At 58.5% G+C, this 27,383-nt stretch overlaps 1 protein-coding gene across 1 annotated transcript in view; it reads left to right on the top strand.

Moving 5' to 3' along the window:
• The first annotated feature begins 867 nt into the window (after positions 1-867).
• Positions 868-27,383, top strand: part of CRISPLD2 (cysteine rich secretory protein LCCL domain containing 2) — a 62,347-nt gene continuing 35,831 nt past the window's right edge. Inside the window, exons 1-6 of the mRNA XM_059152606.1 lie at positions 868-1,043; positions 15,392-15,705; positions 20,634-20,752; positions 23,204-23,336; positions 23,799-23,914; positions 26,871-26,971. Coding sequence (XP_059008589.1) covers positions 15,466-15,705; positions 20,634-20,752; positions 23,204-23,336; positions 23,799-23,914; positions 26,871-26,971 — 709 coding nt within the window. The 5' untranslated portion in view covers positions 868-1,043; positions 15,392-15,465. The remainder of the gene's footprint in view (positions 1,044-15,391; positions 15,706-20,633; positions 20,753-23,203; positions 23,337-23,798; positions 23,915-26,870; positions 26,972-27,383) is intronic.

The following is a 27,383-nucleotide window of genomic DNA, read 5'->3' as shown; positions in this document are numbered from 1 at the left end:
TCCTCTTGCCCTTGTCCTCTCGCGCAGGGAGTCCACACTCTCCTCGAGTCCTTCACTGCCCTCAGCCGTGCTTTCTTCGCTTGCCAGCAAGGGCCTTAGGTTTACGTGTTTCAAAGTCCGTGCCTTCTGGCTCTAAATTGATTCATATTTGCTTGTGCAGATTAAGGATGTTAAATGCCTGTGGGCAAAATGTAGCTAGATTCAGGTTGCTGCTCCCCGGCCGTGGGACGGGCGACACTTTGTTCTCCAGGCCTCAGGTGTCTGATCTGTGAGATGGGATCACTTATCCCAGAGGAGATTCCTTTGGACGTTTACAGGGATGGTGGAGGGCAAGCGCCTCGGCTGCAGCATGGTTTCGTCGTTGGCACATGGGGAATGCGTGTACGTGCGTGTGCATGCGTGTGTGTGTGTGTGTGTGTGTGTGTGAGACGGGCGGGGTTTTATACCACGGCGCAGAGGACGGGACGTGTGTATTCTGTGCCACAGTTTACAGAGCCCACACCCTTCCCGGCTTTATTTGCTCCAGTCCCGAGAGGTCACTTCCCTAGTCCCACTTTCCATTTGAGGCACAGAGAGATGGGATTTGGTAAATTTGCAAACCCCCGGTGGAAAGTGCTTGGCACGTCGCCGGGCGCGCAGCAAGCGCTCCGTGGAAAGGAGAGTTCCAGGGTCCTGGCGAGGAAGCGGAGCGCGTCCGCTTCGCGAGCCCAGATCTCGGGACGCTCTGGTCCAGCCCTCCGCCCGCCCGGATCCCCGGCGCCCGCGGGAGGGGTGGGGGGCGGGGCTACATTTCCGCCGTCCAATCAGCGCCGCCGGCTTCGGGGGGGCGGGGCGCGGAGGTGCTATAAGAGGCTGCGCGCGGGGCCCCTCCATCCACCGCATCCCTCCGCTGCCCCGGTGTGCGGAGCGCGTGACCCACCCGCTGTGGACCGTGTCGGCTGTGCCGGCCCGCTGTGCCGACCGTGTTCGCCGTGTGCGCGCTGCGGCCGCCGCACGACCCGGGAGAGACGCCGGCGCGGTGGCGATTGGAGAGCCGCGCGGAGGTGAGTGACTTTCCTTCCTCTCCTCTCCAGGCTGCGGTCCACTCCGCTAACCTCGGAGGAGCTGAATTAACCGGAGCGGATACCATCTCCTGGGGCTTCCTGTGCACAGGCACTAAGCTGGGCGCGCTCCCTGTGGCTCAGAACCGGGCTCAGCCGCAGGGCCTTCCCTGCGTGGAGAAACTGAGGCTCAGGGAGACCAAGCCACTTGCTCTATACGACCTTCCCGCCAGGGAGCGAGGGAGCTGGGACTCAAAGCTGTTGTGACTGCAGGTTTCTGCTCCTTGAGCCTGGGTACCCTGACCTCCCTTCTGCAGTTCGCTAGCATCTGTTGCATTCCTGTGTACACAGTGGGCGTCAATAAATGGAAAAATGACGGCGCGAATGTGGCGGGTGGTTGAATTTTTCTTTCCATGTGTGGACGGCCAGCCAGGGTGATCCTAAGGGTACCCCTTAGCATTCTGCTAAGGTTTACTGGGCTATGCCCCTTTATTATTTTATTTGCAACAAACCTGTGCAAGGTGGCCTTTCTCTTCCCATATTTCAGATGAAGATACTGAGGGCCAGAGAGCGGGAGTGAGTTGTCCAGCTAGAGCCAGGGCTGCAGCCCAGCTCTCTCTGCTTCCAGAGCTCCATGTCCAGGTGTGGGGCATGCCAGAGTTCCTGCAGGCTTGGGAGCGCATGCTGGGTCTGTCCAGCTGGAGTGGACATCTGCATACACTCCTCGTGGGGGAAGAATGGTGCTGGAAGCTGAGGACTTGGCTCTGCCGTCCTGGGGAGACCAGCTGCCCTAGATGGACAGATCCAGGGAGGGCCCCTTGTGTGGTGCGGACCTGGAGCCTCCCTTGCCCGGGGTTCAGCCAGTGGACGAGTCAGAAAAGGCTTAGCCCGTGCCTGCTCATTGAAGTCTAACTTCACCTGGACATCTTTGAGCCAAAAGGTGAGCTGCTGCTCCGGTTGGGAGAAGCAGCTGGGAGCCTGTGCAAATGCCCAGCTTGCCTGACAAAGTGGGTTTGTAAATGTCCACCTTGAGCGTTTGTGTGCCATGTTCTGGCAGAACCAGGTGACCCTGCCTTCTCCAGTAGGGTTATCTAGTGTCTTAATCTGCCAGGTGAGAGCCCAAAGTCCAGCAGAATGAGATGAAGGGCATGCTCTCTTCTCCAAATAGACTGAGAGGGGGGCCTTCTAAGGTGCTTTGTGTTTTGTGCCCCTGGTTTTCTGCTTCTGCCTCTGACCTGGCTGTTTCCACATGGGAAGGAGGAGCAGAAGGTGTGGGAGCTGTATTGCCGGTGGGAGGCAGGTGTGAGGCCATGCCACTTCCCTGCATTCCCCTCCCTGCCACATACCTGGGCAGGCGGCCCCTCGACCCCCATTTCACAGATGAGCAAACCGAGGCTCAGAGAGGTAAAGACCATGCAAAAGGCCCCCTAGCTGATGTGCCATGCTGTCACCTCCAGGTCTGGCTGCTTGCAAACCCTGTGCTCTCAGCTGCTGGGTCCCGCCTCCTCTAAGACAGTTCTCCTGGGGGGGGGGGAGGGGTGGCCGGGGGATGGGTATTAAGGACGTGTTGTGATGAGTACGGGATGTTACACACAAATAATGAATCATGGGACACGACATCAAAAACTAATGATGTACTCTATGGTGACTAACATAATATTAAAAAAAAAAAAAAAAAAAAAAGGTCTCCGGGCAACCAGTAACTCCACGTCTGGCCCTGAACGTCACACCAAATGCGGTGCTGTCTGAGAGGGCTTCCAGGAAAATCCATCAGCAGAGTTAAGCCCAAGCCCCCATGTTCCCAATCCTATGCACCTGGGGAGGAGAAAGCAGGTGATTTTTATTTTCTCCGGAGTTTCTTATGACGTAGGAGTGGGAATAATAACATTTATAGTCACACCAGGAGCTGAAGTTACCTGACGCTCAGAATGGGCCAGGTGTGCCCAGAATCTACACAGATGCTCTCACGGACTCCTTTAGGGAGTCCTTTTTACAAGGAGGGGATTGAGTCTCGGAGTGATGAAGGCACGTAAGCAACACGACAGCCAGGGCGCAGAGCGGCCCTCCAAGACGGGTGCCACCCCAGACTCTGGAAGAAGGTGTTCGCCCACTGGTCAGCTGCTTGCAGAGCCAGACGTGAGGTCAGGGCATCTCCTGCTACATGGGATCTGGATCCCTGCCCGACTTAGGGGTGGGCCTCGAGAGGGGATGACTTGACCCAGGGCTGGGACTCTACTTGGTGGACAGGTACCCGTGTCAACGTGCGGACAGCCTCGCTCCGGGACCCACAGCAGCACCGGCTCCCAGAGCCCCTCCCTCTGAAGTGGGGAGGAGAGCTGGCTTGGCAGGGGAGGGCCCAGACCCTTGGCAGAAGAGCGCGAGGCCTCCGGAAGTCCCACACTTCATCCCTCCCTCCAAGATTCCTTGTTGGGTATCTGGCTTTTGTAGGTTGCATTTGAAAACTGGCCTTTTAGAGGCGGAACTCTCAAATGCTGACTGACCCCTTTGGCCTTGTGGGAACTGGAACATTTCTCTGCACTGTCACCAGTGTAATTTACTACGTATGGGAGGTGCCTCTGTGTCTGCTTGCTCCAGACCTAGGAGGCTTAGGAGGCTTTTTTTTTTTTTTTTTGTAAATTCACTGGTTTTTGATCAGTCCCAGATGTCAAAACCCAGCATCACTCACAGGGGTTGATGGCTTGTCACGAAGGGAAAATACGACACTGGCATCATTTCATTTTCTCTTCAGCTAACGGAGCTGAGTAGCTGCTCAGCCCTTCTTGGGATGGGGACCCCGAGCCTCTCTTCAAGCCCTCGGTGAGGCACGCTGTGTTCTGGAACAAGAAGGATAGTGCAGATCCGGGTGGTGGTTGATAGTAGGACCCGCCATAACCTTTTTTCTTCTTTCTTTCCTTAAAAAAAAGTATTTTCACATGGTAAAATACACATAAACACAAATTTTACCATTTTAACCATTTTAAAGTATAGGCTGCTGTGGCAGTGAGCACATTCACAGCAGTGTGCCCCCCCCACACCTGTCCGGTTCCATCACCTCCAAAGGACACCCCATAGCCATTATTACCTGTTCTCCCCTCCCCAGCCCCTGGCGACCACCAGTCCGCTTGCCATAGATTCACTTATTCCGGAAATCTCATATACATGGAATGACGTGACACGCGGCTGCGGTGACTGTGTCTTGCGCTCAGTGTGATGCTCTCAGAGCCCATCCTCACTGTAGTGGTATCGGTGCTGTGTTCCTTTGCGTGGCCGAGTAATATTCCCGTGTGGGACCAGACCACATTTCATTGATCCATCCTTCTAGCGACGGACGTCTGGGTTGTTTCCACCTTTTGGTTGTTGTGAACCACATTGCTGTGGACATGCGTGGACTCGTCTTTGTTGGAACCGCTGTTTGCTGCTGTTTGGGGTCCACACCTAGACGTGGAACTGCCAGGTCCCACAGTCACTTGAGGGTTAACTCGTGGAGGAAATCGTGTTCTCCCTTCTTGGCTTTGTTCTTGAAGAAACATAGACTCAGCTCATCTCATTGTGGAATAGATCAAGGCCCTCGGTGACTGCAGAGAAATCTGGGTGTTCTGGGGGAGGTGTTGACAGTCCCCCCAGGTCACGGCAGCAACTGGCGGAGAACCCCGTTGGAGGCATTACGCCCCAGACTGTGTGGCTGTGGCTGTGGCTGTTCATGGACAGCTGCCCCCCCCCCCCCTTGTCAAGGCTGTGAGGACAGACGGTTTCTTGTGGTTCAGCCCCAGGCACATTTATCTTCTCTGATTGTCTCAAGTGCTGTGTCAGCGTAGACCAAAACCACAGGTTCCGGGGAAAAAATAAATTCATAATGCGGATCATGCAACTTCTGGACCATTGTTTAAAAAATATTATAAATTGTGAAATCCCACATTTTCAACCCAGATTTCTGAACTGTGTCCCATTGTGAGGGCAGAAGGGCAGTATTCCAGCAGGAAAAAGAATAGAGTTTCCATTTCATTCGTAGTCAAATGGTCCTGGGATGGAGCCTGCCCTAAAGTTCTTTCGGATTGGAAAAAACCCACTCTGATCTCTCCCGGCTTGGGAGCTGGATGGCACCTGCCGGGACCCACTGGGTGAGAGGCTGAGAAATCCTTCCAGAGCAGAGGCAAGGAAAGGTGCTAGAGAGTTAGAGAGTGCCCCAAGCGGAGGGACCGTGTGTGCAAAGGCCCGGAGACGGGGAGGGGCCTGCCCTCCCCACCCCCCCAACCCCCCCAGGAAAAAGACAACGGGTTCCACATGGCTGGAGTCTGGGAATCAGACCCTGAGTGGTGAGGGTCTGCCCCGCGGGTGGGGCAAGTTTGGATTTTCTTTTTTTTTTTTTAGGGAGAGTGAGTGGGTATGTGAGGAGGAGGGGCTCAGGGGCTCAGTGTAGAGGCAGAGGGAGTGGCCGAATCCCAGGCCCTCTCCATGCCCGGTGCAGAGCCCGTCGCAGGGCTCCATCTCACGACCCTGAGATCATGACCCGAGCCGAAATCAAGAGTCAGACGCTTAACCAGTGGAGCCACCACAGCGCCCCCGGGTCTGGATTTCCTGCCACGGGCTGTGGGGCTTACACTTGAGAACGGATTACTGTGAAATGAACAGTGTTCTCCAAAGTGTGGGAAGCCATCCCCACTGGTCCCCGAGGTGACCAAGCCTGGGCACGGATGCGGCCCCAAAGGCGAATGTGGGTGGTGCTGCCTGGGCCCAGCGCCTGCCCCACACCATGGTCCCTCTCTACAGCAAAGACAGAGCAGCACCCTTGGCATAGAAGCCCGTGGCCAGCTGGCATCCGTGGCCAGCTGGCATCCATGGCCAGCTGGCATCCGTGGCCAGCATCTGTGGCCAGCTGGCACACGCTCACTTTGTTCTGTTTTCAACGTGTGAAATTTTACTCCTGCCTTCCGTTCGAGGCAGAACTGATCATGTCCTTTGCAAATGGTGATGACGGAAAATTACCTTTTCCAAGGCCATTTCTCTGCACCCTCAACATGGGTCACCGATACAAGTTCACGGTACGGACTAGTGGAGCTAACAGGCCGGGAGCAGGGGCAGTAGGTGTGCCGAGGGTGGGAGTTTGGGAGGTGCTCGATTCGGGTGGGACATGAGGTCGAGACTGTTACATTCTGGGGCCACGGTTGTCAAAGTGGGGTTCCCTCTCCGGGGGTGGGGGGCAGAGCAATGTCCGGGACCTTGTGAGGAATGCAGATTCTCGGGCCCTGTCCGGCCTTCCTGCATCAGAAGCTTTGTCGGGGGGAGGCCGGCAATCTGTGTTTTAACAAGGCTTCCGGCATGTTCCGGCGCAGGCCTGAACGGGACTGTGCGGCTGATGAAGGCCTGCCCTGGGGCCCCGGCACTGGGATGGGGTGGGGACCGCTGGCTAGTGGGGGCGGGTGTGAAGTTGTGTGGAAGGTTATGGATACAGGGCCTGGTGCAACCCAAGAGAAGTCACACGGCCAGACAGGAGTAAGAGCCGCGGGGCTAGGACAGCCACCTCCGTGCAGGGTGGAGAGGCCCCCTGACAGGCTGTCGGTAGCGTCCTGGCTTTTCTTCCAGAAGAATGCCTTGTTGGCACTCATCGCTCTGGGGCCTGAGCACGTCTAGCACCTTCCTTCTAAGCACATTCACTGCCCCTCATGCGCCCAGGAGCTTCCCAGGTAAATCTATTTGGGAACCCCAGACGCCCCCCGCTCCAACAATGAGCAGTTCCCTCAGCAGGGCTGCAAACACAGCCGTGTGTCTGTCTTCCGGCCCCTCTCTCTCTCCTGCCCCAAACCAGCATCAACACAGCCGGTCTGTTCTCTCTGGGGGAAGCGCCCGGTGGCTGGAAACCCTGTTTATTCCCGCGAACCTTCAAGGCTCGGGCTCTGCTGGCCGTGAAGGTATTTTCAGCCTTGGCATGGCTGCACAAAGTGCCCTCTCAGACATGGGATGAACTGGGCCCTGTCTGGGAGAGTCGGTGTCTGGTCCAAGTCGGAGGCCCCCGCCGGCTGTGGGGCTTCATCGGGGCTGCAGGGTGAGCCCCAGGACTTGCCTCGGCCCTGAGCCTGGGGGGGTGCAGCCCCCTAGGGTCCTTTCCTGCAGGCTGGTGTTCTTGTGCCTCTCGTGCTTCCCTGGATCCATTCTTAGAAGAGAGAACAATTTCAGACTTAGAAAAAAAAAAAAATTTATTAACGTTTCACATACCAAAGAGGAGGGAACACTCACTGGTGCCCTGGCGGGTGGCTTTTCCCCAAGTGAGAGCCCCAGCCGCCCCCGGGGCCCCTCCCATGGCCCCGCCCCCAGCAGGAACCGTTTCCCGACTTGTAAAGGCATAGGTTGCTTTTGCCTGGTTTTGAACTTGACCTGAACAGAATGGAGTCTGGCTTCTTCCGTTCGGTCTGGGAGCTCTGCCTGGGTCATTCCCTGCTGACAGGCTTTTAAAGCGTAAGTGAGACCCTGTCACCGTGGGCTGTACCCCTCCCCCCGCTGATGTTCCTCTTTGCATTTGGAGTAAAAGCAGGACTCCCTGTTCTTCCAGGCTCCTGGCCACCAGGCCCTGCCTTCCTCATTTCTCTGCAGCTTTGTGCCTGGCCCCGTCAAGCCAAGACGGGGACCATCCCCGAGCCTTTGACCTTGTGGTTCGTGCAGTCTGGGGCTCCCCTTCCTGGAGACTTGAGCGAGACCTTGCCGTCCACCCCACCCTGAGCGGTCCCTGTCCCTTCCTCCGCCGAGAGTGACCATCCCATTCTCCGGGCAGTGTTCTCATGCCTTCTGCCTTTGTCTGGTAACTGTGATGTCTCCTCCCTCTCCTGAGGGCAGACTGTCTTGCTTGTACTTGCGGAGGACTCCCGTGGCCCCGTGAGGACTTGCCCTGGGATTTCCGTCCGCACAGCGGTGTGGAAATTCCATAGCCCGGTGCTGTAGGATTCTTGAACTGTGCATCTTCGAGCCTGGTTCAGAGCCAGGGGCCGTGACTCACCCTTACAGATACCTCCCGATACCATGAATCAGGCATTTCAGGCAGGAGCCCGTTGGGGGTCGGCCCAGCCCCGTAGCCCCGAGCAGAGAGGATCTGAGCTGCTGAATTCACCCAGGAGGAAGGAAGAGTGAGCAGACCGCCCCCGCACCACCGATTCTCTCCCCGTCTTCTTACCTTCTCTCCTCATCCATGCGAGCCATTCAGGGCCTCACTGTCGCCTCGAGGACCTGGGAAATCAGAGGCTGAGGGGCCCTCTGGACAGCCTGGGGCTACTCGCGGAGCCGTGATTCCGGCAGGTCTGACCGGACGCCCATGCTTTCCCTCGCGGCTCCGGGGCCGTTCTGGACTGCTTGTCGCTGGGACCCCATGGTTTCCTCACGTTTAACTGAAGCTTTGCTGAACATCTACACCTGGGCCAGAAGGCAGGCAAGGGGCCCCCCGCGTGGGGTCCCGGGTGTTCTGAGAATATATTAATTTATTGTCCCGTCACTTTAAAAATGACTTTTCTTATTGACTATCTAGGTTTATATTGAACACACCTGGTTTTTCATTCTTTTGCAAAGTGAGCTCTCCTCTCCTTTTGCCCAGGATTTTGATTATTCTCCGTGTACTATTTAAGAAACCCCGGGGCGCCTGGATGGCTCAGTCAGTGGAATGTCTGACTCTTGATTTTGGCCCAGGTCATGATCTCAAGGTCGTGAGTTTGAGCCCTGCGTTGGACCCAGGCTCAGGGTGGAGCCTGCTGGAGAGTCTCTCTCTCCCCCTCTCCCCTTCTTCTTCTCTCCCTCAAGTAAGTAAATAAAGAAGGAAAATCTTTAAAAAAAAATTGAGGGGCTCCTGGGTGGCTCAGCCGGTTAAATGTCTGCCTTCGGCTCAGGTCGAGATCCCCAGGTCCTGGGATCGAACCCCCCCCCCCCCCCCCGCGTGGGGCTCCCTGCTCAGCGGGGGGCCTGCTTCCCCCTCTGCCCCTCCCCCAACTCACGCTCACACTCCTGCTCTCTCTCTGTCCGAAATAAATAAATAGTCTTTAAAAAAGCAATCAGATGGGTTTCCTGTAGGCTCTTGTTGGCCATCTGTCTTCGGTTGTGGACAACCCAGGGCTGGGGGTGGGGAGGCTTCAGTGAGAGAGAAGGGCCTGCCCCGGCTGTGTGCGGCCCTAATCCCGTGGGGCAGGGCTTACGGAACACGGGCTCCCGTGGAGGAGGGAGACCCCGCGGGGTCTGGTGCTCTCCCACATGTTCATCCCTGCAGGTTCTGGCCAGTCCCGGGATCTGCCCCAGACATGCTGGGGAGACGTGCTCCCCACTCCCGGCCACAGCTTCATTCCGGGAATTTGGGGTGGTTTGTGGGTATGACTGTGATCTGCCCTTGGCCTCACCAGCATTTTGAGTTCTCCTCTGTGCTCCTGGGGAGAGCCGAGCGTGGGGCACCCCTGGCCTTTCGGCTTAGCTGCTGTCACTCGGGATGGGCACGTTCCTGAATGAGCCCGGATGGCACGGGCGAGAGGGGCAGCGCCGCCCTGAGTTTGGGGAGCTGCCCCTTCGGGCCGGTGACCAGAGTGTGACGAAGCATCTGCCCTTGCAGACATTCTGTGTGAACGTGGGCAGGTTGCTTCTCTGTCTGGAACCTCCGTTCCCTCACTGCTAGGACAGGGCCCGTAATGGCCACAACCCCGTCAGCCTGTGGACCGTGGGGACGGAGGACCCACGTCGGGGCCCGTGGGTCTGCCCACACGCCCTGGAGCGGCGGGCTGTGGTGCCCGTGAAACATGGTTGTGGAGCAGCTAACCCTCGCCAGGCGTGAAGCCGGACATGGCCAGGGCCCGCCTGCCGCGGGCCGGAGCCGGCTCGGTGCTTTTTGTTAAATACTCAGGTTGGGAGCCCATTACCCGCGACCATCCGCAAACACCAAATCACGGGCACTTACAGTTAACTAAGTCCTCTTCACAACGGGGGTCACGAAACTCTGACCTCACCCCATCCTGACCTTTTACGGCGCTTCACTCTTATCTCCGTCCAATGAGGCGATGGTGTCCGTCCCCTGCGGCGGAAAGACTGCACAGCAATGGCCATCTCACGTCTTTCCAGAAATCCTGCAGTCAGGGATCTCCCACGGGTTGCTTGAAATAGGCCACCGTGGGAATATTTGTGCTGAGGAAGCCCGCGGTCCAGCGGGAGAGGCGGACGGAAGGAGCAGGTGTGACAATGACAGCAAGCGCTAGGGCTCCTGCTGCTTCCCAGCTCAGCCAAGACTCAACCCCCGCAGGAGCACGTCGGCAGTCATGGCATGTGAACTGGGTCATTGTCATCGATGGGAGTGACCATGAACGCACGTACGGGCAGTTCCTGGCCAGAGAGTCCACACGAATGCCCCAGACCTGGTTCATTTTTATTGTTGTAATTTTTTAACGATTTTATTTATTTATTTGACAGAGATCACAAGTAGGCAGAGACAGGCAGAGAGAGAGAGAGGAGGAAGCAGGCTCCCTGCTGAGCAGAGAGCCCGATGCGGGGCTCGATCCCAGGACCCTGAGATCATGACCTGAGCCGAAGGCAGAGGCTTTAACCCACTGAGCCACCCAGGTGCCCCTCATTGTTGTAATTTTTTAGTTTTGACGTGCCCGACTTGGGGCCCGCACTCACAACCCCGAGATCAAGAGTCGCACGCTCTACTCACTGAGCCGGCCAGACTCCAGACCTGGTCTGGAGAAATCTGGGAGAAAGTGGTTATGGCTCAAGGCAGGTCCTGAGGAAAGTGCGTTTCGAATTTAGGGCACAGTTTTTAAGCCCCGCACGCATGAGATGTTTAATATGCTGTTTAACAGTTAGGTTTTTGCGTCAAAGCAGAGGTGGGGCTCTGAGATAAGGTCATGAACAGAGACTCGGCATCATTAACCCCGGCCTTCTAGAAACTTTTCCACACAACGCCTCCGGGGCACACGTAGCATCGCCATCCTCCTCAGAATAGCGACCCCTTACGAAGCACCCACACTCGGGCTCCAGCCGGGCCTCAGGTGAAAGGAGGCTGCTTTCCGGAAGCTTCCTGGCGCCGGAGCTCGTCCGCAGACCTGCCTGTCTTGTTCACTGCTGAGTCGCCGAGGTCAGACGAGCCCTGTGATGCCCGGCTACCTCACAGACGTGGCCCCAGGGGCCCCGAGCAGGGACGCGCCACGCAACCAGCAAGGGGCTGCCGCATGCGTTGACTCAGCCAACGTTCTGGGTTGTTCTGGGCAGGCCCGCACCGCGCGGCGTCCTTGCTCGGCTCTCCCGACCTCCTCGGGAAGACGCGACCACACATTCATTTCTTAAATATTTACTGGACACCGACGTGTCAGATGTGGGCCGTTCGGTGGCCAACGAGCCGACGGGTCTGGGGCTGGTGGGGGCTGGGCGGGTGGGGTGTGATTCAGCCGTGACCCTGGAGCTGGATCGTAGCTGGAAGAGCCGGGGCAGGGAGGGGGCAGGACGGGGCCGCGGGATGAGCTGTGGGAACAGCATGTGCAGGAGGGAAGAGCTCTGGCACAGCTTGGAGCTGCCGGCCGACAGATGCAGTGCCGAGATCCATCTTCCTGGCAGAAGCTTCCAAACACAGGCAGGGCCCTGCGGCCTGACGAGCAGAGCCCCGGGCACGCCCCCTTTCTCTCCCTTGCTCTGGAGAGGCGGGTTTGGGGGCGGCCTTGCCCGGGAGGTAACCCTGAGGAGACGGGGGTCTGCTGATCCCACAGAGCCCTGGCAGGGGGCACGGGGGCTGCAGAAACTCATTTCACATCTTGACGCCTCCTCTAACTGGCTGCAGGGCCTCAGCCGCACCAGGCAGTGTGTCCTGGACTCAGTTTTCTTTTCTGTAAAATGGGGTTGGAAATCGCCACCTCCCTGGCAGACTCCAGGTGCATTTGCGAGCTCTGGGCAGTGCTGTAGGAATCTGATGTTCTGTGGCTTTTGTTAGCCAGCCTGGAGTCTCGCCGTGGGCCCTGGGGCCTGAAAGCCCCACTCCCCTCCCCACCTCCCTGGTGGCCTGACATTGGGTACGTTGTCACAAGACCTTGGCATGTTGGTGTCAGGGGTCAGAGGTCAGCTCAGCATGTGAGAGTCACAGGCACGGCGACCCAGAGAGGCTGCATGTGTGCCAGGCCCGGGGATGGAGGCCTGTCTCGGTGAAAGGTCGCCATGATGTAAGGTTTCAGTCCCCTGGGGTTGACACACGGGTGTCTTCTCACCGCCAGGAACCACCATCTGTCCCAGAGGTTGGTGCGCTGTCACCGGGTCCCCTTCCCCACAGGCTGTGGCTGGGCTCTCCTTCAGGAAGCCCACTCTCGGGGAGGCAGGGCAGCGTCAGGAAAGGGCCCTGGGACAGCACGGGCTGTGTCCCAGCGCTCGGTTTCTGCTCGCCAGCTGTACGAATTCGGGCCTTCTGGACACGGCAGAGGCCTCAGTCTCCTCTGTAAAACGGAAGCAGTACAGCCCGAGCCTCCGAATCATCGGTGGGTGAGAGGAGAAATCCAGGGAGCGGCGCACAGTAGGTCTCCCTCAGTGTCAGCCTCCCCAGCCGCTCGGGGTCTGTACTTGTCCCTGGGAAGCCCTACACAGCCCCGGACTTCGCACGTGCCTCACTTGAAGAAAGGGTTTTAATTGTCTGATCGTGGGTGAGAAAGAGGCTCAAGGGTTTAGGCCCTAAGTTCTGGTTGAACTCCTGGGGCGGCAGAAGCTGGAGGGGCTGCCCAGGCCCAGGCTGCTGGCGACGCCCCAGCGAAGTGGGCCTAGGCCTCCTGATTTCCCGTGCCCCCCATGCCCCTTCCCCACAGTGGCCAGTGGGGAATTGGGTCCATAGTCCTGTTTATCCAGTATTTTCTCATACTTCTGGAGGCCTGAGCCCCCTCTGTGGGCAGGGTGGCTGTCCCCTGAGGCCTCTGTCCTCGGCCTATGGACACTGCCTTCTCCCTGTGTCTTCACACGGCCCTTCTCTGAGGGCATCTGCGCCCCAGCCCCCGCTCTTAGGATGACAGCCGTCGGACGGGACCAGGGTCCACCTAATGACCTCCTTTTAATTTAATGATCTCTTTAAAGGCTCTGTCTCCAAATATAGTCACGCTCGGAGGCGCTGGGAGTCCGGATCCCAGCCTGTGAATCTGGGGGGGTCACAGCTCAGTCCCGAGCAGCACCGTGCAGGGTCCCGGGAGGAGAGCTGCCGGCCCCTCGTCCTCACGGTTCTGCTGAAGCCTTCGTGGTGTCGCGAAGCCTAGACTTAGCAGGAGTGGGATGATTTGGGCCTGGCTCCTCCCCTGCAAGGACCCCCAGGCCCCCTGAGCTCTGGCCAGGCCAGACCAGTCTCAGAACCTGGGGTGCACGGGGTGTGCTTCCCGATGCCGTGAGCTGGGAGACCCAGCGCATGTCTGCCCCCGAGGCTTTATGAATTCTCTGTGGGGCCTTGCAGACAAGCAGCCTACTTACTGTCAAGTACATGGTGAAGGCCATTTGTCTTGTCTTTTGGAATAAGGTCTCGCCCGCTGGAAGGGTGCCCTTGGGACCAGCAGTTGCTTCCTTGTCTCCTCATGCTTTGGGATTTTGTTTCCTTTTGTCATTGATATTTTTAAAAACCAGAGCTGTCCAAAGGATAGCATGGGCTCCCCGCCCAGGCCCGACCCCTGCAGTCCCCCTCCTTGGGGTAGTGCTTTGCAGTTCTCCCAACACAGCCTGTGCCCCTAAAGTGAACAGAGGTGGACAGTTTGCCCTCTTTGCTTGAGATTTTAAAAATACAAATAATACGTGGAAGATCAAGAGGAGGGTCCTCACATGCTCCTTCTCAGTTCCCCTTCCCTCACCCTGGAATCAGCCCGCACCGCGAACCTGGACTGGTTCAGGTGTGGTTTTACTACATAAACACATACACGCCCCAAGTACACATATGTTCACACAGACAGACACGTGTATGTGTGTATATGTATAAAATATGCACATATAATACACCTAGATGCATGTATGTCTATATTCATGTACACCCATAAGTTACACAAACTATAGTCTGTGGGTTTTAAAGTTGGTGTAAATAATACCTGGCATCATTCTCTCCAGTTTACTCTTCTAACCCAACCTTGGATTTGGGACTTGGTCATGCAGACGCTCACACGGCTCGAAGTTGTTCCTTTTTCTCTGCTGTGTAATACTCCACCTGACTGCCCACTGTCTACTTACCTGCCCCCAAGGAGAGCTGTTTGAATGGTGCCCACCGGAGATTGAAACCCCACCCAGGCTTGAGTCTGGTGGACTCAGAGTCGAGTCCTCGGGAGCGATTCTGCTTCACGCCTTCGGGGGTGTGCTAGCCCTCTATCCGCCGCGGACCCTGTGCGGTGGTGACGCCCGGCAGCTGCTCCCCGACGGTGGTCTCTGCTCTCCCTGCGTCACGGAGGGCAATCCAGCGTCAGTGTCTCGGCATCTGTGCCAGCCTGGCCTTCTGCGGCTGGGAAATGCTCATATATGGCGGTGCGACTCCTCCTGGAGCAAGGTCGGGACCCCAGGGGTCTGCGTTACTGGTTGGAGTCCCCGGGGGGCAGGCGAGCACGCACACGTCCTTCTGTGCCGTCCCAGCCCCGAGGCGCTGCCCCAGAGGGAACTCCCCTCAAGGGGGGCTGGTCTCGCCTAGTCGGGAGAATGCCGGGCGTCCCCGCTGGGTGGTGGCTATTTTTGTCCAAAGCATGGCTGGGTCAGGACCCTGGAGAGTTTCCAGGGTCAGAGTGGGAACTGCCCCATTCCCATGGCTGCTTGGCTGCACGCTCAGCCTCGCACTGGTCCCTCCCTGCCCCTCCGCGTCCTGCCCCTGACGATGCTTCTGCTGGCTGGCTGGTGTCTTGCAAACCCAGCCAGCTCAGCCCGTGAGAACTGGTCACGGCTCCTGTGGGGGAAGGCGGAGAAGCCTTGATGGGAGGACGGGACCCCTCGGTGTCCCAGACAGGTCAGCCCCCCGGTGGGGTTCCGCAGCCCCTTCCCCCAGCTCCTCACGCTACCTGTGCCCGGCACCGCCCTGCAGTGGGGGGCTGGGGTGGGGGGAGGGGCTGTGGTTTTCCTTGTCTCTCACACCACCCTGGGTGGGAGCTCCCCGAGGCGAGGCTCAGGGCCTAGTAGCCCAGTGAAGGTCCCGTTTCTTATGGACTCTGCCGTGGAGGGCAAGCACACTCCGTCAGCCTGCGCTGGCTTCTCGGACCCTCTGGGTTCATCTAGGGCGCGAGGGACCTCGGTCACCGAGCTTCTGTGAGCCTCAGTTTGTGCGTCTGCAGAGTGGGGGGGGGGGGGTGGCTGTTCACGGGTCAAGCCCAGGCTGGAGCTGGTTTAATACCGACCGACCTCTTCCCCCACTACCCTCTGCTTCCCTTCAGAGCTCCCACGCCCCGGCGCTGCCTTGGGAGCCCAGCCTGCTTGTCATCCCCGTCCTTGTGGCCTGCGTGGCACCATGAGCTGTGTCCTGAACAGAGTCGTCCCCTTGGGGCTGGTGCTCCTGGTTTGCGGAGCCCAAGGCGTTTTCCTGCCCAACATCACTCAGTTGGAGAAGCTGCTCAGCAAATACCAGCAGGACAAGCCGCACTCCCGGGTCCGGAGGGCCATCCCCAGCTCGGACAGGGAGGAGATCCTCATGCTTCACAACAAGCTCAGGGGCCAGGTGTACCCCCCGGCCTCCAACATGGAGTACATGGTAAGTGCAGGTGCTCCCGGGGCGGGGCGGCCTGGGGTCCATCTGCTTTTGTCTCCAGGGGCAGGGTGTGGTGGGCTCAGGGCCTCCTGGCAAGAGAGGGTCCCCTGCCTCTGTTCCTGACACCAAAACGGCACTCGTGAGTTCCCCGGGCCGCGGAGCCCAGCCCAGGGCCCCGCCCTTGGCGCTCCCCTGGCAGTGGGAGGTCCGTGCGCTGGGCTTTGGCGAGTCCATTCGCAGCTCTGCTGCCTCCTTGCTGCGTGACCTGGATGTGTCCACGGCCCCCACTTTGCGAATCTCCTTCTCATGGTTCTGGGACGGTTTGATGACGTCACGTGGTAAAATGCCCTGCACCAGAGCCCCCCCCAGGGGCCAAGGTCACCGTCGTCACTGAGCACCTTGGTCTTCATCCGGCCCGTTTGGCCGCCCTCCTCCGTCTGAGCGGCAGCAAGGCCGAGTCCCTGAGAGTTGGGGTGTCTGTCAGCGAGGGGCTGGCAGAGAGGGGGGGCCGTGGAGGGTGTCCCGTGAGCCACCTGGGGAAATGCCATGCGGAAGGAGCCAAAGGGCAGCCGGCCCTCCAAGTCCACGCCTCTGGCCCTGCCTCCACGCACCCCCGTGTGTCTCTGCCAGCAGCACTTCCTGCCCTCCCGGCCCTGCGATGCACCTGCTGCTTTTCTCCCATTTTATAGACCAGGAAGCTGAGGCCTGAGGTCAGAACCGGTCGTGGCAGAGCGGACTGCAGGACCCAGGCTCACAGCCATCGTCCTGTGCCTGGTTTGAGCCTTGACACCTCTACTGCCACTGCCCACTTCCTTCTGGCCAGCCTGCCCCCCAACACCTTGATCCGCCCCGGGGCTCATCACCTCCCACGTTGCCCCCCGATGGCCTACCCTGAGCCCTGCCTCCTGTTCCCTTCCCGACCTTCAGGAAATGTGTCTCCTGCTCGGGAGTCCCAGGGCCCTCTGTGCCCAGGATGGAGCCCACGTGCCCTGCCTGGAGCTCAGGACCTTCGATCTCGAGCTCATCTATTCCGAGAGGCCAGTGGGTGTTCCCGGAAGATGCCGCCAGGCCCTCCCTCCCCCAGGAGTCCTGTCCCCACCTCGTGCCTTATCCCATCATAGACGGGACCCAGCTCCTTTCCCTCCTCTGGACCCCACTGTCCCCTTTCATGCTGCCCTGTGCTCCGTGGCAGGGTGCTCGCGATCAGGGACCCTCCCCTGTGCCTGGGAGCCCCTCACTGTCACCGTCTCTGCCCTCATGAGGTGGCCTGTCACCATCTATACCACAGATGAAAGGCTTGCCCTTCTGGGCAGACACCCTTGGAGCAGGGCTGTCCTTTGGGAACTCGTCACAAAACCATTTCTTCTTTCCCTGAGGAACGTCGCCCAGGCGCTTACTCTGAAGGGTTGTGCTGATCTTAGGAGGGAGACTGGGCACCCGTTCACAATACTGATGCATCAACAGCTGGTGCAGCCCTTTTTAGGGTTAAAGGTGTAGAGAATTAGAGTCGAATTCTTTGTGACTTTGGGTCTGGACTCTTCCCCCGTCCTTCCGTGGACCTGGTGGTCTGGCTCGGTCCCCGGGGGGTGGGTGGGGGAGAAGGGCACTGTCCACCTCCCCGGACAGCTGGGCCTTCCTCCTGGCCCCCTGCCACCCCAAGGCCCTATATGGTGCCCACCTTGGAGCAGGGGATTTTCCTTGCCGGAGATTAACCGAGTCCCAAACGCTCCAGGATCCCGGCTGCTCCCCGCCTCCTGTCGGGAACAGGCTGATCCCGTCTCTGCTCTATGCTTGTCCAGGGGCCTGTATGGAAGGTTCGGTGCAGGGAGCAGGGCTCCCATGGGCAGCCTGGAACGAGCCTGCCACGTTTTCCTATTTGTTTATTTTGTGTTATTTCGGGATTGAAGCTGGGATCTGGGTCCTTACGTTTCATTGGCCTGCATGTCAGGGAGGCTGAGTGTTCGTGAGTGTTGTTGGGGCCTCCTCTGAGCAGGGGCCCCGAGGCGGGGGAGGTAGCCTGAGGCCCAGCCCCTCTGCCCCGGGCCTGCCCATCTACTCGCATCTCCACCCAAACAAGGGGCACTCATTTGAGAAAGTGTCTTGAAAATCCAGCTCCCTGCTCAGCCCCGCCTGCTGGGGCTTCAGTTGGGTCCTTTGAAATAGCTTTAGCCCTGAAAGGTGGATTTTAAAATTCCAAAGAGTTTAGACACCCTATTTTGAATTTTTATAGGTGGACAGGCTCTGAAGTCAGCCTTCCTGGGTTTAGGGGAACTGCCACTCACTTGGTCGCTGTGTGACTTCAGGCAGATTAGTTGGCTCTGTGTTAATGTTGGCTCTCTGTGTTAATGTCTCGTCACCTGCACAGCGGGGACAATAAAAGTACCTTTCTCATAGCATTGTTTGGAGGAGCTGATGAGATAATGCATAAGTACTAAATAAATGTTAACTATATTATTGCTATGACTATTTTAGTAACTTGTTATCTTAGCCAACTGGGACCGGCACTTGGTGATGGCATGCAGAGCAAGCTGAGAACTCCTTGGAAGCCAGATCAAGCTGGGTTGTTAAATTTCTAACTTCCTGCTGTGTGACCTTAGACAAGTTGCCTAACCTCTCTTAGCCTCAAGGAGGTGTGTGTGTGTGTGTGTGTGGTTTTTTGTTTTTGTTTTTGTCTGCAACAATGGGAAAATATAACATACCTCAGGGGCTTATTCCAAGAATTAAATAAGAAAGAAGAATGTTCTCTGGCAAGTGGCAGGTGTTCAGGGACAGGGCCTAACCCTGCCCCTGGCACATAGTAGGTGCTCAAGGAAGTTAATTTCCTTAATATCAAAATACAGTTTGCTGAGAGCTGCCCTGCACCTTGCCCGGGAGCTTGATGCCTCTCATTCAGCTTGCCTCCAAATCCTGTTCCGGCAGCATCGTTAGCCTAGATGGGGAAACAGGCTCAGAGACGTGAAGCCACTTGTCCACGGTCACACAGCCAGCCACCGGCAGAGCCTGGCCCCGCGGATAGGCTCCCCTCACACAAACACTCTCGCCAGTGCCCCCCAACTGCCCAGGTCTTTCCCTCCTTCCCTCGGTCTCCCTCTGGCGGTAGAGAAGGCCCACCTGTGCCTGTCTGCGGTCTTCCTACGAGCCGGGCTCGGCTGGAGCAGAGGAGGTTGGGAGGTGAAGGGCAGGCCCGAAAGGAGGCCTTGAATGCAGGGAGGGCAGAGAGCTCTGTCCTTGTTGGGCTGTGTCCTCTGTCTCCAGCCAGAATTTCAGAAGCCCTTAACCCCCAGCCATCTGCCAGGACCCTCCCTACCGCCCCTCCCACTGAGCTGTAGAAAACGTTATGGACCCAGACCAAAGGCACACAAGGTTCACGTTGATCAGAATAAACACTGAATTTCTGAGAAGCCAGTGGGCCTTGGGGTGGGGTCAGCGCCTGCACAGGGTCTGCCCTGCCTCCCTGGACTTTGGGAAGGGCCTTGGCTAGCCACGGCCAGAGGGATCTCGGTGCTCCTCCGGCCCCCGCCGCCCTCCCCTCGCAGCGGACTCTCTGTTCTGTCCTTGCTTGGAGATGGAGTCACCAAGTTGGTCTAGGTAGTTGGTTTGGAAGCGGGTGAGCCACAAGTCTGAAAGGCGGGAAGGCGGAAATCCAACGTCACGGGATACTGTGGGGTCTCCGGATGGGAGTGGGGGCTTGGATCGGGTACGTAAAGGGAGCAGCAGGAGAAGCCCCCAGCAGAAGGCAGGCCTGTCCCCTCTGCGCTGCAGGCTGTCCCGGGCTTGGGAGAAGGATCCCAGGCAGAAGGGACACAGAGCCTGGTGGGCACGAAGGTGGCGGGGTGGGGGGCACTGTCAGCAAGAGTGGAGTCTGACGTCAGAATGGACCCGGGAGGTCCTGTGCAACCGAAGCAGGGGTTGTGCCCAGGGTGTGACCCAATCCACAGAGGCGTATGCCCTAGGCCAGGCCTCGGCCCTGGACGTTCTGGAGTGTCTGGCGTTGAGGCTGGAAAGAGGTGGCCAGGTGGACGTGCGGAGGCGCTCGACTTCAAGCCATGCCGTCCTGGGGGCCACAGCCAGCGCCGCCAGTCTCCCATTCCCGGCCACGTCCCAGGACCCTGCCTGCCTGACTCTCCGCGAGCACCTACTGTGTGTGCGGGGCTGGGGCTCTCCCGAGAGGGAACAGCAGTTGCTGGCCTGCCTGTGAGCCGGGGCATCTGCCTGATGACCGGGAGGAGGCGGGGCAGCAGCTGGCCGGAGGGCCGCTTGGCATCTGTCCCGCCGCAGAAGAGCGGTGACCCCGCTGCTTTGTTCACCGTGTTCCTTCCCGGGGAGCTATGTGCGTCCCCGGGCCAGCTGGGAGGCAGGCCGGGCGGCGCAGCCGGTTTCAGATCCTCTGGCCCAGACCCTGCCCTTGCCCCCACCCCTCCCCCCGCCCTGATTCAGGGTGGGCTGGGCCGCAGGAGAGCCCGATGGGCCGAGGCCAAAGCATTTATTTGCTCCCCCCACCTTTTTTTTAGAACAGTAAAATGCATAAATCATAAAATTCACTCTTTTGACGACTTTGAAGCCTACAGTTCTGTGGTGTGAAGCACATTCGCGGGTTCCGAGGCCACCGCCATCAGCGGGACTCAGGCATCTTCCCGTTTCACCCACGAGGAGGCAGAGGCCACAGGGTGGGCTCGCCCGTCTCCCAGGCAAGCGGGAGCCCCGAGCAGTAGCTTCGAGGACGGCCGTGGGCCAGGCTCCCCTGAGATCCCTGTGGCCCTGCCCCTTCCCGCTGGCCGGGTCAGGAAGCCATCCAACCCCTGCATGGCCCCCGGAGTCCAGGAACGGAGCCTCCGGGCGCCACGCAGGGCCCACGCGGGGGGTGCGTGGCTGCAGGTTTGGTCCTTGTGCTCATCCTTGACTCTGGGTGGCCGGGTCTGCTCTCCCTGCAGACTTGGGACGAGGAGCTGGAGCGGTCGGCGGCGGCGTGGGCTCACGAGTGCATCTGGGAGCACGGGCCCACTGGTCTGCTGGTGTCCATCGGGCAGAACCTGGCTGTCCACTGGGGCAGGTAAGAGCCGTCGCGGTCCCCCCGCCCCACTTACGTGTGAACCAGCCGCCTCTGCGGGCACCTGCCGTGTGCCGGCCTGGGTGCTCGCCGTCCATGGCCACGGTTAAGTCTGCAGGAACCCCTGAGCCATTTACGTGTGGGTGAACATGCTCAAGGCCCAAGGGCACTTCTGAGTAGTTGTAAAATGGAAGCGAGCCTGCTCGTTGGCTCCAGACACTGACCCCCAGGCTTGGGCTTTCCAGCTTGGGGGCCCCAGTGCACCTCCTTGAAAGGATTCCTGAGCCCGTTGCAGCAGGGTCGGGGGGACACTGGAATGTTGGCCTTGCTGTGCTGGGTCAGGGTATCTTCTCTGCCCCCCGCGTCTGGGTTTTGCTCCTCCTCCAGGCCCAGCCAGGTTCTACCTGGTGAGCAGCTGCCCTCCCCTCACCCTCCTTGTCCAGCCTCGGGGAGGCTCCCCCTCACCACCGAGGCCCTCTGGCCCGGAGGAGGCCCTTGAACGTGGCCTCTAAGAGGTGCCCACCTGAGCACCCACCCAGCCGAGGGCTGGTTTCCTCAGGGGACGTGGGGAATGGGCCTTTGCTCTGTGCAAACTTGCCGACTGACCAGACAACATGGTGTGGACGCGAGTCCTCCGGGGCTGGACCCAGGGCTGGCCGGGGGCTCACGCCCACTTGTGCTTTGCTACATCGCTGACAAGTTGCACAGGACTTGAAGTACAGGTCGCCCGACTCACAGCCCAGACAATCCCCAGCCCCGTAAGCACCTGAGTTCCGTGCGGCTGTGAGCCGTCCACTTGCTTTAGGTCAGTGTCTTTCTGGAACAGAACCTAGCCAGTGTCGTGAGGGGCCCAGATGGGACCCGGTGGAAGGGAACCCACACCTGTTATTATTATTATTATTTTTGGTCTCCTGCTGAATTCTGCTTTTTATAAAATCAGTCTTCCGGTGGCATGAAAAGAAAACGTCTACAGGGAGAAAACCCATCATTCCGCCGGCCTGGCTTGGCAGCCGGAATATTCCTGGACTCTTGTGTAGCCTCTGGCTGTGGGCCGCATATTTTTTCATCGTGGTAACGGTGACCAGGACAGCCTTGAATTCTTTCCCTCCTTCTCATCCACGATCAGACCCATCTTCTATTCCGTGGCCATCCTGCGGATCCTTGTCAAGGCTGCCTTCGGGCCGTCAAGCCGACAGGAGGAAAGTTAGCCTCTCCGTTCTTGGAGCTGGTCCTGCTGTGGCTGTGTCAGGCTTAGTGCTGGGGCGGATGGTGCAGAGCACACAAAGATCTTGCCCCTGCGGGGTCCACAGTGCCGACCTGCTTTCCCCAAGAGACCCCCTGATTCTCTGGGCCCCCATAGCAGCCTGGCCATGGCGCTCCGGGGACACGGATGGGCATGGGTGTCCCCACGAAGCCCTGTGGCTCTGTGGCTGTGCAGCTGCCAGCGACCTTCCCCAAGCCAGCCCCGACTACGTCACTGACCACCGCCAGGCGCTCTGGGCTGTGACAGTAATTGTTACAAGACCTCTAACTGCCCGCCTCACCGCAGGGCTCTCAGACACGGCCAGAGCCCTTGTGTCTTCTCTCTTTATCGAAACCGCTTTGTTTACATGTGCTGGGGCCGCTGACCGGGGATCTGTGTCCAGTTTGTTTTCTTTCCCGGGAAGAAAGCAACGATGCCAGCCCGGACGGGTGGGGCCGTGGCCACCCATGGTGGTGACCAGCGTGGGGGAAGGGGAGGGCTCAGGGGTTAGACTTGAAATAGAAAGTTCTGGAAAGGGCTTGCCCATGTGATGGCAGAGCTCTGCTTCTCTGCAGGTTTCTGTACTTTCCGTTTAGTTCTATTTCTATTATTTATTTTCGACCTTGAATCTGAGTCCTTGGGTCTTCCCCCTGCCGCCCGGCAGGTGAGGAATGAAGCCAGCCACGACGATATGGAAACGTTCGCCTCTAGGCTCCCCCGTGTGCCCTGTCCCCCATCGCGGGCTGGTTTTGCCCCTTTTTAGATGTTCCCTGGCATCCCATCCGTGCATTACCTGGATGGTTACTTACTTGCTGTTTTTCTCTGCATTGACTTGAAAGGGACTCATGTCGTCCATCAAGTTGTTTTAAAGAATCACACCTGGGAAATAAGGGGCTTGTGGGCATAAATACGTAATTGTAATATAAGCAGTGACTTGTTGGGGGCCAGGCAAACGTTTCCTGCATACACAGGTGGAGTGTGGGCCTCCCAGAGACACTCCTGGAACCCAGGCACTCCGGGAATGCCCAGGGGGGGCTCCTTGTAAGTTTGGGTTCTAGGCACTTATAGCAGGTCCTGGACAGGATTTGGGGCCATTCATGCACAGCAGCCCTGTCCTCTAGCCTGCCCCATGGACGGCTGTGCTGTAAGCCGCGGTCTCGGTCTGTTGGGTGGGTGGAGGCTGGGACGTAACCAGCTGGTCTGCCCCGCAGGTACCGCTCTCCTGGCTTCCACGTGCAGTCGTGGTATGACGAGGTGAAGGACTACACCTACCCCTACCCCCACGAGTGCAACCCCTGGTGTCCGGAGAGGTGCTCTGGGCCCATGTGCACCCACTACACACAGGTAAGCCCCGAGGCCCTCGCCGCGACCTCAGCCCAGCACCCCCACACCCTGTCACTCAGCTGGCCTGCTCCTCGGTTGGAGACTCCACTCTCTCATTACCATCATGTTTCCCTTTAATTTGGTGTTCCTCAAAGTCCGGCTGTTGGGCCGAGCGTGGGTTTGTGACACAAGTGTGGAAACTGGGAGTAAGCTCTAGAAACTTGTGTGGCAGTCCTCTGTCGCTGGCACGTTTTCCTTGTGGGTGATTTGTTTCTGTTTGGAGTGTGTGCGTGCGTGTGTGTGTGTGCGCACATGCGTGTGTTTAACAAATATAAGGATCTTCAGGGATTAGGGAAAAACTCTGGTCCATCACCCCTTCACAACATGCACCCTTTTAGGGCCAGCGCCCTGGAGATCCAGGCCAGACTAGGTTGCCCTGTTCTGCCTTGTCGGGGTTCTGACATGTGGCTGTCATCTTTTCAGATAGTCTGGGCCGCCACCAACAAAATTGGCTGTGCTGTGAACACCTGCCAGAGGATGAACGTTTGGGGAGATGTTTGGGAGAATGCGGTCTACCTCGTCTGCAATTACTCTCCAAAGTAAGAACAAGTAACATGGTTGTCTGGGTTGGGATGCATTGTCCTGCCATGGAGGACCCAAGGGAAGTTGGATTAAATGGTGAGGTCTCTTCGTAGTTCACATAACAAGACATCTAGAGATTGGTGCATCCAGTTAAGCTTAAAAGCTCAGCAGTGTCCATGAGGACTCAAGCTCTTTCTGTTTCCCTGCTGTACTAGCCTGTCCTCATGGTTCCAAGATGGCTGCAGAGCACCGGGCATCACATCTTCCCAAACTAAAGGGACAAGAATGGTAGTAAAGGGCTTTCTCTTGGCCTTTCTCAGCCCTGGCCCACTTTCTCCTTCTGTCATTGGCTAGAACTAGACTGTAAGTGCACAGATGGGCGATGGCAGGGGAGGCTGAGACTTCCCTAATGTTTCCATGAATGAAATTGCCCAGTTGGCTTTGCAAGTCATCTTCTGGGACTCCCAGAGCAAATCAGAAGCTGGAGTAGCTGTTGGCTGGCCAACCGTAGGGTGTGTCATAGCCAGTGGGATGAAAATACAGCAGCAGATACCACTCTGGGAAATGTATTCATGCTAAACCTAGTTTTTGCATTTTTATGTTTTCCCTTCTAGAAAGACCATACTGAGCCTGTGTCTTAGCCCCCTTTCTCCTCAGAGCAACCTGATGTCATCAGTGGGCCATCTGTCCCTCTATTGACTTACCTCCTTTGCTCATCAAATAATATACTACTTTTCACAGCATGGCCCTCCCCGTGTACAGCCTGTGGTTTGCTCTCCAGCCACAGGGCTGGCTCCTGCCCTCGCACTGGCCCTGCACACAGGATGCCCTCACAGCATATTTGATCAGGGACTGAATGAAACGAAGATGACCTCACTCATTTGTTTTGGGTCAGGAGCAGCCATGAGGAGGTGGGATGTGGGGGAATCGCTGAGGTCAGGAGGAAAGAGATCGTCTGTCGTGCATCTGGCACGCCCATGCTGGCCGTGTCTCAGCAGCCCACAGGCCCGCGTGAGGGCAGGTGGATTAGGTCACTGCTGGTGGGAAGGGGAACGCCCGCCCCGTGGAAGAGCAGTAACTGGCCTCCTGGGGCGGGGTCCCCAGCAGAGTGGCCAGTGGGGCATGATGGATATTTCGATTCGACTCTTTGTATAAAAAAAGAAAGAAATACACCTGAAGATCCTATCAGAAACAGAATCTGCCTTTCTTCGCACCCAGCTGTCTTCTTGAAAAACAGAAAACGTAGGGATGGTACCCATGTCTCAAGTGTGCAGCCCGATAAACCCCACACGTGTCTACATGGGCCAGCCAGCATGCGTGGCCATGACCAAGGGCCAGAGGCCATGAGTCCCAGGTGGAGGCAGGGTGTGCCTCTGGGTGCTGGTGGTTCCCTTCCTCCCTGTGTCGTGACGTGGCCGTTCTTCTGCGTGTGCATAGAGAGGGAGCAAGGGAGAGAGTAGGGGCTCCCCAGGGTCCCCTCCCTTAGGGACACTGATCCTGGTGGGCGGGAGCCTCATCCTGTGACCTCGTCCGTCCCCTCACTCACCTCCTGGCACGCCCTGTCTCTACACACAGCCATCTGGGGGTTAGGGCTTCAACGTGGCCATTAGTGGGCGGTGGGGAGACACACACTGGGTCCCTGTGACACGTGTGTACCCCTGTAACTACCACCATCGACATCCCTCTGCACTGGTCGGTGTCCACTTCGGACCCTCACGAGAATGGACCAGACCCGTATGCCCTTTCTTCCCCTGTATCTCCTGCTCAGCGCCGTGCGTTGGAGATTAATGCACAGTGTTTTCTGTCCAGTGGGCCATTCTGACAGCTGTGTAGCCAAGAGTCGGAGCCCCTGGCCGTGCAGGACGCTGAGTCAGGTGCCTGACCTCCCAGCACCAGCGGGGCCCCCGGACCTCCCTGGGAAGCTGTCAGAAATGCTGCCCGACGGACCTGTTGATTTAGCAAGCTCTCACGGAACACGCGGCCTTCACCGTGAGCAGGGCCCTGGGCTGAGGGTCTCCATGCCATCACTCTGTCACTGCACAACCTCCTGCTGTGGCCCCTGTTACAGAGAAGGAGATAGAGGGTCAGCCCTGAGGGCAGTGGTGGGGTCACACGGCAGGCAGGGCAGGGGTTCCACTTGGGGAGTTGCTCTGGATTGCTCAGTGGAGGGAGGCTGGGGGAGGCCAGGGCCAGGCGTGGCTTCTCAGCAGGGCTCTGGATCACCTTCCTGAGTGGCCCACCAGGTCAACCCTGAAGGAAGTTTCTAGAAGGAATCACAAAGACTGGTCCCCCATCACGCATGGCTCCAGCTTGTGCTGTCAGAGGCCCAGGCTCTGGGAGAGGGGCTACGGACACTGCTCCACACCTGTTACCTGGAGAACCAGGCCTGACCGGCCTCCATTTTCATGGCCAGGGACTTCAGACGGAAGTGGACAGTGTCAGTGACATCTGGACGGACCTTGGTCCCAACCCCGAGGGCAGAGTGCTCAAAGGCTCTGAGCCCCTCCACTTGCTTGCTGTGTGGCCTTGGGCAAGTCACTTAACCTTTCAAGCCCCCGTGGCCTCCTCTGAGAAAGGGTGGAACTTCAGTGCCCCCCCAAGGTGTCAGAAGGATGGAGGGACCTGGTCGGTAGGAGCTTAGTCGACACGAGCTCCTTCCCAGAACGTGCTTTTACTGCTTTGACAAACGGCTCAACAGGGCAGATCTCGGCAGCTCTCCAGGACGAAGGTGTTGGGCTGGGGTGGGGTGTCGTGGACAGTATTCAGAGTCGTGTAAGGCAGGACACGGGCAGCGCGACGGGACCACGGTGCTGGGGAGGAAGGAGGTGTCCGAGTTCCCGCCAGGATTCTTCTAGAATTCTCTAGGCTCTATGCAGCGGCCTCTCCCTCCTGGACAGCCCAGGAAAGGGGCCAGGAGGGGCCCCGGGGCTCAGGCGGCAGCCCCTCCTGATGGTGTTTTTGGTGTTCCCGCAGGGGGAACTGGATCGGAGAAGCCCCGTACAGAACCGGCCAGCCCTGCTCCGAGTGCCCGCCCAGCTACGGGGGCGGTTGTAAGAACAATCTGTGTTACCGAGGTAGGAAGTGACTCGGAAGCCACCCCGAGTGGCTGTCCCCTCTGTCAGTGGGCCCGGGGAAGGGCTGTCGTCAAACGGGCCAGCTGAACGCTGCAGTCAAGGCGCCCCTCCCCCACCCCTCCTCCTGCCCGTGCAGCCGTGGGTGGTGGGCAGACCCCCTCTCCAGCCCTGGCGTTCAGCCCCCCGCGTGTCCCCGCATGTCCCTTCAGGAGGCCTCTCCCGCGGCCCCACCCTGCGCTGGGCACTGGCTGCACACGCGTCCCTGCCGTGGTCAGCTCTCACGGTTTGGTTACAAACACACGACAAACAGGACTGTGCCTATCCGAGGTGACCTCCAGGCTGGCAGGGCTTGCCCCGCCCCCCGGGGCTGCTGGCCTCCTTCCTGCCACTCGGTGGCCCCTCGCGGATGCCT

This window comes from Mustela lutreola, chromosome 16 (genome assembly GCF_030435805.1).
Source record: "Mustela lutreola isolate mMusLut2 chromosome 16, mMusLut2.pri, whole genome shotgun sequence".
Lineage (NCBI taxonomy): Eukaryota > Metazoa > Chordata > Mammalia > Carnivora > Mustelidae > Mustela > Mustela lutreola.
Note: the sequence above shows the minus strand (reverse complement) of the source record. Positions and strands in the feature narration are given on the sequence as shown.